At 34.4% G+C, this 10,000-nt stretch overlaps 1 protein-coding gene across 1 annotated transcript in view; it reads right to left on the bottom strand.

The window, feature by feature from the left end:
- Positions 1-10,000, bottom strand: part of LOC144959598 (hemicentin-2-like) — a 100,613-nt gene that overhangs the window by 89,365 nt on the left and 1,248 nt on the right. The window contains exon 2 of the mRNA XM_078892223.1: positions 397-512. Within this exon, the coding sequence (XP_078748349.1) occupies positions 397-512 (116 nt within the window). The remainder of the gene's footprint in view (positions 1-396; positions 513-10,000) is intronic.

The following is a 10,000-nucleotide window of genomic DNA, read 5'->3' as shown; positions in this document are numbered from 1 at the left end:
AAGAACACAAAACGCTTGGACCATAATTTCCTACTATCATTGTCACCCATTCGGCCACTGAACTAAAATAAACTGAGCCATTAAATTAGTAACCCATCGCCTCAAAGTGGGATATATGTGTGTGACCCTTCGCCTCAAAACGGTATTAAGTCGGGTTGGTTAAGATGTTGAAAGTTGAATTTATAGCCAGAAGTATCAGACTTGTGTTGAGTTTGTATGTTTTATTGAGGAGAATGGATACCATATTTTAGGGTGCTGATGCCAACAATTTTATATATATTAATGTTACAATTTTTCCACCATTATCTTCTTCATTGATTTCATTGAATCTTTCAATTCATCTCCAATTTTTATTTATTCGTCAAAATTAGAAAGAAAAATATTTAAAAATCCCACCTCAATCATAGTTTGTCCGCTAGGACTAATTATCTGGGTATTCTGGTCGGGTAGCTGAATGACTATGTTCACCGTCCCTCCTACTTGACTGTATACTTGAGCCTGGCCATGCACACCTGTGTGAAGTTATAACAACAACAACAACATAAATATTATTATTTTTGTCAGCATGTGTAAAATCGATTTATATGCAGGTCTGGTAACCCAATTCTTCATGGGCTCATTGTTGTTGTGGAATTTTTTTTTTAAAGACGCAAAAATATTGTCCATTACAATAATGTCTAACTTGGCCTATAATTGCATTCAGATAACAGACCGACACACAAACACACAAACACACACACACACACACACATTTATATATATATATAAGTATATATATATATATATATATATATATATATATATATATATATATATATATACGTCGTGTTAAATGAATTAAAATGCAAACACAATTGTCGATAAATTGATCGATGTTGATTCGCCTGTAAAACACTCTGAGCGCTTCCAGGTCATATGGAAGAGGGCAACAAATATAATCGATTATTATTATTATTATTATTATTATTATTATTATTATTATTATTATTATTATTAGTAGTAGTAGTAGTAGTAGTAGTAGTAGTAGTAGTAGTAGTAGTAGTAGTAGTAGTAGTAGTAGTAGTAGTAGTAGTAGTAGTAGTATAAATAAATGGCCATTCTGATACATTTATGATGTATGAATCATCAAGCCAAGAATGTCTTTGCTGCACAAAATCGAATTCCGTGCGCAATCTTGCAGTATTAATCTATGAGTCAAACTCTAGACAATGTAGCCTACATCTGCTATTGATTTTATTGACGTGACCCCCAACAACACCAACAACAACAACAACAACACCAACAACAGCAACAACAACAACAACAACAACAATAACAACAACAGCAACAACAACAAAAACAACAACAGCAACAACAGCAACAACAACAACACCACCACCAACAACAACAACACCATCAACAGCAACAACAACAGCAACAACAACATCAACACCAACAACAACAGCAACAACAGCAACAGCAGCAACAACAACACCACCACCACCAACAACAACAACAATATTATTATTATTATTATTATTATTATTATTATTATTATTATTATTATTATTATTATTATTATTATTATTATTATTATTAAGATGATCCGCTTTCAGTAGGCTGAGAAAGAAAATGAACTGTGGCCTGCAGTAACTAACGGTCACTACCGCCATAAACTCGGCCTCCCGCTGTGTTCCAAGTAGTGAACGAACCGTGTTTAGCCCCATCTCCCGATGACTCTATTATGGGATGTTTACGACCATTTATAAAATCGCCCCATCCTAACCACGCCCTCCGTGAATCTTTTTAAAACTCAAGTTAACTGCTGTGCTGTGCTCAAGATAAAAAAAAACCAAACCCGTATTTAAAATTTTGGCCAGAAAGTTCGTCATTCAAATTATATCGATTGATTTAAATGTCCCTCATCTTGGCAAAAACTTCGTCTTTAACGAAGACTTGGCGAAGTCCCAGGTTTGAGAGTTGTTTTTGCCAAGATTAGGGTCATTTAAATCAATCGATATTTGAAGGATGAATTTTCTGGCCAAATTTTTTAAATCCGAGTTTGTTTGTTTTTTCTTTTTAGAAAACGGTAGTTTGCTGGTTTTTAGAGTCTGGTCGTTTCGAATCAGCTACTTGCAATTTTTTTGTTCATTTTTCAGATTTTATGAGGAGACGCCCGGTGCAGTTTTCGAATAAACCCGGGACAGTGCATATCAATAAATAGTGCATTTGTTTTATGGTGTCAGTCCTGTTAATTTACAGTATAAGGCTAGTATAAAAAGCAGTCAAACCTGCTCAATGGATGTGCATACACTGATTGAACCTCAAAACGGTATTATGTCAGAACGAACCAAATGCTTAAAAGCAGAATTAAATGCTAAACTGGTCAAAAATATAAATTGTTGGCATTAGCACCTTAAAATATGGTATCCATTCTCCTCAATAAAACATACAAATTCAACACAAGTCTGATATTTCTGGCTATAAATTCAATTTTCAACATCTTAACCATCCCGACTTAATACCGTTTTGAGGCGAATGGTCACAAATACGTAAAGTGCTCCTTTTAGATAGTATTCACTTGTCTAAGAACCTCACAACATTGCCATCCGGAAGTATAACGGGCCAACCAACACACAAAACTATGTGTAATCTTAAACGTTTATAGTCTGGTTAATACAGTTTAGTGAGATTTATTCATAAACGCGGATGGCAAAAAGCATTAACAAAGACCTGAGTGAGTCATCCTCATACTATCTATAGGTAGGTTCCTCGTACCATATTATGTGGACCATCACATCAAAACGATGTTTAAAGAAAAAAAAACATTGAGCTTTTTTTTAGTGCAATATCCACCAAACGTGCTCAAAGCGCTTTACAAAAGGTACGTAACCAACAGCACCACGTGCTCCACTCACTTTTCTATATATCATTACAGCTTCGAGAGAGATACAATATACTAAGCACAAATAGGTTCAGACTCAAGCACCAATTGAAAAAATCCCAATTTAAAACGTATAAATATTGACAATTAAATCTCTCCTTACCAGCCATTGTCAGCATTTTCCCCTAATCTTCACACCCAACTGGATAACACAATAATATATTTTTTATCACTCGAACACAGAAGTAAGTTCTTGCGATACATAATTTCTGTAGCTGAACAAGCTCTACAACAAACTGTTCATTTTCTTAAAATTTTACAAAAGAAATTTGAATAAGAAAAATCTTGGTCGTATTGTAACGAATGGGACGATTTTCCTATAGTTGGTAAGGAGAGGGTTAAAATTGTTGGAGTTTTTTTTCGTTAACGTCTAAAGAGAAGGTTTGAACCGAAACGTTCCTTTTTTTAAGCTTTTATTTTTATCTAATAAATCAAATTTATAGCGACAAACAAAACAAAAACTGGAAGTTGATTTATCTTCGATTTGGTGGAGAATAACAATAAATACGATATTTTGACATTGCGCAAAACTCCAAGTTCGCATTTTTTGAGCTTGAGTTTGAGCTTTTATATAGCGCAATATCCACTAAACGTGCTCAAAGCGCTTTACACTGGGTCCCACAGCAATACGTAACATACAGATCGAGACATGATGCCACTTAGGCGATATTACAGATTTTTTTTTTTTTCAGACTTCGTTCTATCTATAGGGTAAATAAAGAAGAGGCATCCATTTATGAATCTCCTCCACTAAAATCACAGCGTTCCGAATATGTGATCCGTCGGCCCATAACGGTATTATGTCAGGATAAATAAAATGGACCTACCTCCTCCTCCCCCCCCCCCCACACACACACACCCCCACCCAAAAAAATGAATTTAGAAATGAACAATATGAGGATGCGCGGTTATGTAGTCTATTGGTATGACACTCGCTTTCGGAGACACACTGTTGACCGCCAGTACTCATTTTGCACTGAGTACAGTGAGAGAATGTGAGTAAAGAGTCTTGTCCAAGGACTCAACTACGCGTATTTAAAAATTTGGCCAGAAAACGTCCTTCAACTATCAATCTATTTAAATTATTCTCATCTTGGCAAACACCTCTCAAACCCGGGAATTCTCAAAGTCTCAGATTTGACAGTTTTTGCCAAGATGAGAATTATTTAAATCGATTGATATTTGAAGGACGAGTTTCCTGGCCAAATTTTTTAATATGTGTTTTTTTTTTATTTTACAAGAGTACGGCAGTTATTCGGATAATAAGAGTGTACCAGGGTTATTAAGACATATAAAATCAAGTTTTTGTTGTTGTTGTTGTTCTTTGTTTTGTTTTGTTTTTGTTTTTGTTTTTTGGTTTGTTTTTTTTTTTTTGGGGGGGGGGGGGTTTACTTAGATTTTTATTTATTTATTTATTTATTTATTTATTTATTTATTTATTTATTTATTTATTTACAAATTAATTATTTATTGATTATTCAATTATTCATTCTTTTTTAATTTTTTTTGTTTTTTTTTTTTATTGTTTATTATTATTTTTTTTTCCTTTTTTTTTAAAGGTCAATATCCCTATACATGTTTATTGTTGTATTTAAAAGACGGAGATAAATCTAAATTGGCAAAGCAACGACAAACATTGGGTGTCTCCCATTCCTGAGGTTAAAAAAAAAAAAAAAAAAAATTAATAAAAAAAAAAAAGTTATCCGGATAATAACAATCATTCTTAATGTTCCAAAACGTGTTTTCTTGATTAAATGTGCCCTTTAATGGGCTTGAATCGAACGTGGGAAAAAAAGCTGAAACTCAAAGCATGGAATTATTCTCATTATTAACCATTATCACCCCAGTTGGTATGCTGTGTAGATAGTATGCGCTTGGCTAAGAAGCTCACAACATTGCCATCCGGAAATATAACGGACCAACACACAAAACTATGTGCAGCACTTTGAGCACGTTTAGTGGATATTGCGCTATATAAAATCTCAAGTTTTTTTTTTGTTTGTTTATTTTTTTTTTTTTTTTTTTTTTGCTCTTCACGTCAACCGATAATCGTAAACCGATGACACATAGCGATCGATTGCAGGGATTGGGAAAACGGCCAGAAATTGGATTCAATAGTTTGATGTCACGTCGCCCAGCAACGGCGGCCATCGTGGTTCTAAACAAACAAAAAAATCTGTACTTTTTATTCTTCAAGCTGGCTATAACTTTTCATATGTCTTGTGATCAGAATGTGTAAAAGTCAAAACATGATCAGATTTATAATGGGTTTTTTTCCCCTCTGGATACGCTTTAATGCTCGTCAGAGAAATATTAATAAGGACGCCCATCATTGTTAAGATAGTTAAGAGCCAGTTACTAAGTTACCATACGTCATTACGAGGGCAGTGACGTTACGACTGTTGAAGCGTATTCCAAAAAGCAAGAGTGTAAGAATCATATATTGTTTAGAAACCATCCAGCCCTTAGAATGGACAGAAAGTTAAAGTGAGTAAATGTGACTCATAATATGTAAGGGAACAACACAAAACAAACGACGTTTCGGCCCTTGGCCTTCTTCAAGTAAACACGAAATAGGTTATATGTATTGGAAAGGTTGTATTTATATGTGACCCATCCTCTCAAAACGGTATTATGTCGGAACGAACCAAATGCTTAAAAGCCGAATTAAATGTTAAACTGGTCAAAAATATAAATTGTTGGTATTAGCACCCTAGAATATGGTATCCATTCTCCTCAATAAAACATACAAACTCAACACAAGTCTGATATTTATGGCTATAAATTCAGTTTTCAATATCTTAACCCTCCCGACTTAATACCTTTTTGAGGCGAAGGGTCACATATTAGTTGTCCTCGTTACAGCGTGTAACATAATTAGTCAGATGGTGAAAAGGTTTGAACTGAGATATTGCCAAGTTTAGTTAGAAGGTCAATTTCTATCAAAAATGAGTTCTTGTCATAACTGATTAAATCAACCCTTTTTGTGCATCTTCGGTAAATATCAATGTTTAATTTCACTTCTTAACATATTTTACAGTTAGTCAAGTTGAAAAAGTATGAAATTTTAGAAAAGTTGCTGGGTGCCTTTCCCATACATCTGACCATAACTTCATGAAAAATCACCAAATTTACTTCAAATAAAGATTAAATGCTATGGGTAGCATAATATTCTTTCAGAACAAGCAAAAACAAAAAATGCAAATCCAAAATTGTCACCTTCCGACTGTCATGCATGCACTGACATCACTGTGTTGGACTCAACTAAGGGACATAATCGGTGACAAAACATATTTCCCAAATAGAAATAATCTCCCCTGTTGTAAAAGAAAGACAAAGGAAGTCACAGCACGGCCACAGAAAGAAACATAAAACACATTTTAAATATTTTGGCCAAAAAAAACTGTCCTTTAAATATAGATCGATTAAAATGACCACCATCTTGTAAAAAATGCTCAAACCTGGGACTGAAGATTTAAGAGTTTTTCACGGGATGACGGGTCAGTTTATTAATTAATCGATCAATATTTGAAGGACCAATTTTCTGCCAAAATTTTGAAAAAAGTTTTCTCTTTTTTTTCAAAGTACAGTAAAGCAGGTGATAGTTGTTAAGTTTACAAAGAAAAAGGTGGGTTTTTTGTTTTAAAGTCCGTGTCAGCGGATTTAGCTACTATTTCGGGGCATTAAAAAACCCACTTCAAAGATAGACGCGCCCCATGTTCTAGGCATTTAGAGCCGGTCTTTATTCTTTTATTACATCCGTTTGTTTGGTCAGCACAGCAACCAAAAACAATGAAAGATGATTTGAATGAATGAGTGAATGAATGAATGAATGAATGAATGATTGAATGAATGAGTGAGTGAATGAATAACATCCTGTCGCGTATTGTTTTTCGACGCATAACTTTATTAGTATTTTTTCGTTTGGACACAAATACATCCGGTTATCTCACAAATTGCTGGTAACCATTGTTTGGTTACCTACAGTAACATGAGTAAATTTTTGTACGTTTGTTAGTTTTTTTTTTTGTTTTTTTTTTTTTTGTTTGTTTTTGTTTTTGTTTTTTCTTTTTGTTGTTTTTTGGGGTTTTTGTTGTTGTTTTTTTTTGGTTGTGTTTTTTGTTTTTGATTATTTTTTTTGTTATTGTATTTTTGTATGTTTGTTTTGTTTTGTTTTTCGTTATTTTGTTTCTTTGTCTTATTTTGTGTCGTCTTCGTTATCGTCTTCGTCTTCGTCGTCGTCGTCGTTGTTGTTGTTGTTGTTGTTGTTGTTGTTGTTGTTGTTGTTGAATTTTTTGTTGCTTTATCAAAGATTTAAAAAAATAAAAATTTTGATTCTTTAATTGAATGGAGATCACGATGGCTTAGTTGATAGAGCACTCGCTTTACAAGCAAAGGCATTGGTATCGATCACAACATTCAAATGTCTTAGATCTGGCGGAAAGTACTTTAAGATAGATTAACGTCGACTTGCACTTATTTGCAGGTCTGATAACCCAATTCATTATGGGCTCATTGTTGTAATGGAAATCTCAAAAATGACACACAATATTCCCATTACAACAAAGTTAAAGTAGGCCTATAGATAGTATGCGCTTGGCTAAGAAGCTCATAACATTGCCATCCAGAAGTATAACGGACCAACACACAAAACTGTGTGTATCCATTGACGTTTATAGTCGGGTTAATACAGTTCAGTGAGTATTACTCATAAACGCGGATGTCAAAAAACAATAACAAAGACCTGAGTGACGTCATCTTCGAACTATCTATAAGTGGGTTCGGATGTCAGACCTGCATGTATTTATACATCGATTAACGTCGTATGTATGACTATGTGGTCTAGTGGTATTACACTCGCTTTCGGATTGGAAGGTCCTGGGTTCGAGCCTCCCTCGGCTCATAATTGAGTCCTTGGAAAATAAAGGCTCTTCACTCACATTCTTTCACAGTACTCGGGTGTAAAATGAGTACATGGCCGTTAAGATCTTTGTTTTGTCACAATAATGTAACATCACCTAAAAGGTTTCATGTCTTGTTCTTCATGTTAAGTGTTGCTGTTGGCCTGGGGTCCCTTGTAAAGCGCTTTGAGAATTTGAGTGGCTATTTTGCTCTATATAAAAAACTCCTTATTTTAAAATCCAAAAATTAGTAAGTATGCACCAGGCTGACAACTGGGCTATTTCAGTCATCCTTTGGATTGGATCCTAGCCATCGTTATGTTATAGCCTGACACTGAATTCCAAAAGGACCGGCAGTTTGACGTCATTATTTGGTTTTTGCACCGCCTTGTGAGTTGTCGTTATTAGAGCTCATGGAGACGTTATTTCATTGGTTGAACTATTGAATACAACTCACGATTTGTTTTCTTTTGTGGCCAAAGATTGGCATTTTGACGTCATTTTTTGGTCAGTGTCAGGCCATAACTTTACGAAGGCTACGGTCAGAGCCGAGAGACAAATTTCCCGATGGGGATGAATAAAGGGAATTTTATTTCTTATTATTATTTTATTTTTAATAACTGTAATCATTATGTAACATTTTGCAGCAGCCATGTTTTCACCAATATATAGAATTAAGTTGACGTCAATCAAGTTTTTTTAATTGTTTTTTTGCCATCCATGTTTATGAGTAATTCTCACTAGACTGTAGTAACCAGACTATAAACGTTCATGGTTATACAGAGATTTGTGTGTTATCCGTTATACTTCCGGGTGGCAATGTTTTGAGCTTCTTAGCCAAGCGCATACTATCTATAGATACGTATAGATACTATGCGTTTTGGCTAAGAAGCTCACAACATTACCATCCGGAAGTATAAGGAACCAACACACAAAAATATGTGTAACCTTAAACGTCTTTTGTCTAGTTAATACAGTTTAGTGAGAATTACTCATAAACGCGGATGGTCAAAAAGCAATAACAAAGACCAGAGTGACGTCATATCCGTTCTATCCATAATTTTGGGTATTTTTATGCCCATGCATCCGTTTGATTGTTGTTTGTGTGTTTGTTTTAACAAGTATGTATTTCTTTTTCAAAAACAACAGGGTATTTCAAGATCATTTGACCTATGTCACCCGTGATGATTATGATAATAATATTTGATGATCACAAACAGATATTTATCGCGTGGTACCCTTGAAAACATCAAACTATACACACTGAAACTAAACTGTGTTCATAAACATTCAAAATATAGATAGTATGAAGTTGATGTTATTCAGGTCTTAGTTATTGCTCTTTGCCATCCGCGTTTGTGAGCAATATGATTCAATAGTCTGATGTCACGCCGCCTGGCAACGGCGGTTGGTTCTAAACAAAGAAAATCTGTACTTTTTATTTTTCATGCTGGTTAGAACTTTTCATATGCCTTGTGATCAGAATGTGTAAAAGTCAAAACATGATCAAATGTATGTGTTTTTTTTCTCTTCTGGATACGCTTTATAATCGCCGGAGAAATAATTCATACGGGCGTCCGTCATTGTTCCGATAGTTTAGAGCCAGTGTTACTAAGTTACCATGCGTCATTAGGAAGGAAGTGACGTTACGACTGGTGAAGACTGTTGTCACAAAATGTTACATGAGTTACAATCAAGATTTTAAAAGGCTTTATCTGACAAAAAATTGTTCAAATCGGAAAATTGAAGCATAAACTATGGATAAAAGAGAGGTTGATGTTTATATATAGATAGAATGCGCTTGGCCAAGGAGTTCACAACATTGCCATCCGGAAGTATAACGGACCGATACACACACTCTGTGTAACCATGAACTTTTATAGTCTGGTTAATACAGTTTAGTGAGAACAACTCACAAACGCGGATGGCAAAAACGATAACAAAGGCCTGAGTGACGTCATCTGCATACTATCTATAGTTATTAACAAAAATCAAACTTTAAATCAATTTTTCTCAATTTGTAAAAATATGGGGATAGAAACAGTTAACCCTCAACCCACGATATATATATATATATATATATATATATATATATATATATATATATATATATATATTGAATCGTGTTGGATACAAATATGGTAAGAATAGTGCTCGACATGTAACAACGGAGCGA

This window comes from Berghia stephanieae, chromosome 14, assembly GCF_034508935.2.
Source record: "Berghia stephanieae isolate SIO BIC M18660-M18661 chromosome 14, UCSD_Bste_1.3, whole genome shotgun sequence".
NCBI lineage: Eukaryota > Metazoa > Mollusca > Gastropoda > Nudibranchia > Aeolidiidae > Berghia > Berghia stephanieae.
This window is presented reverse-complemented; position numbering and strand designations above follow the sequence as displayed.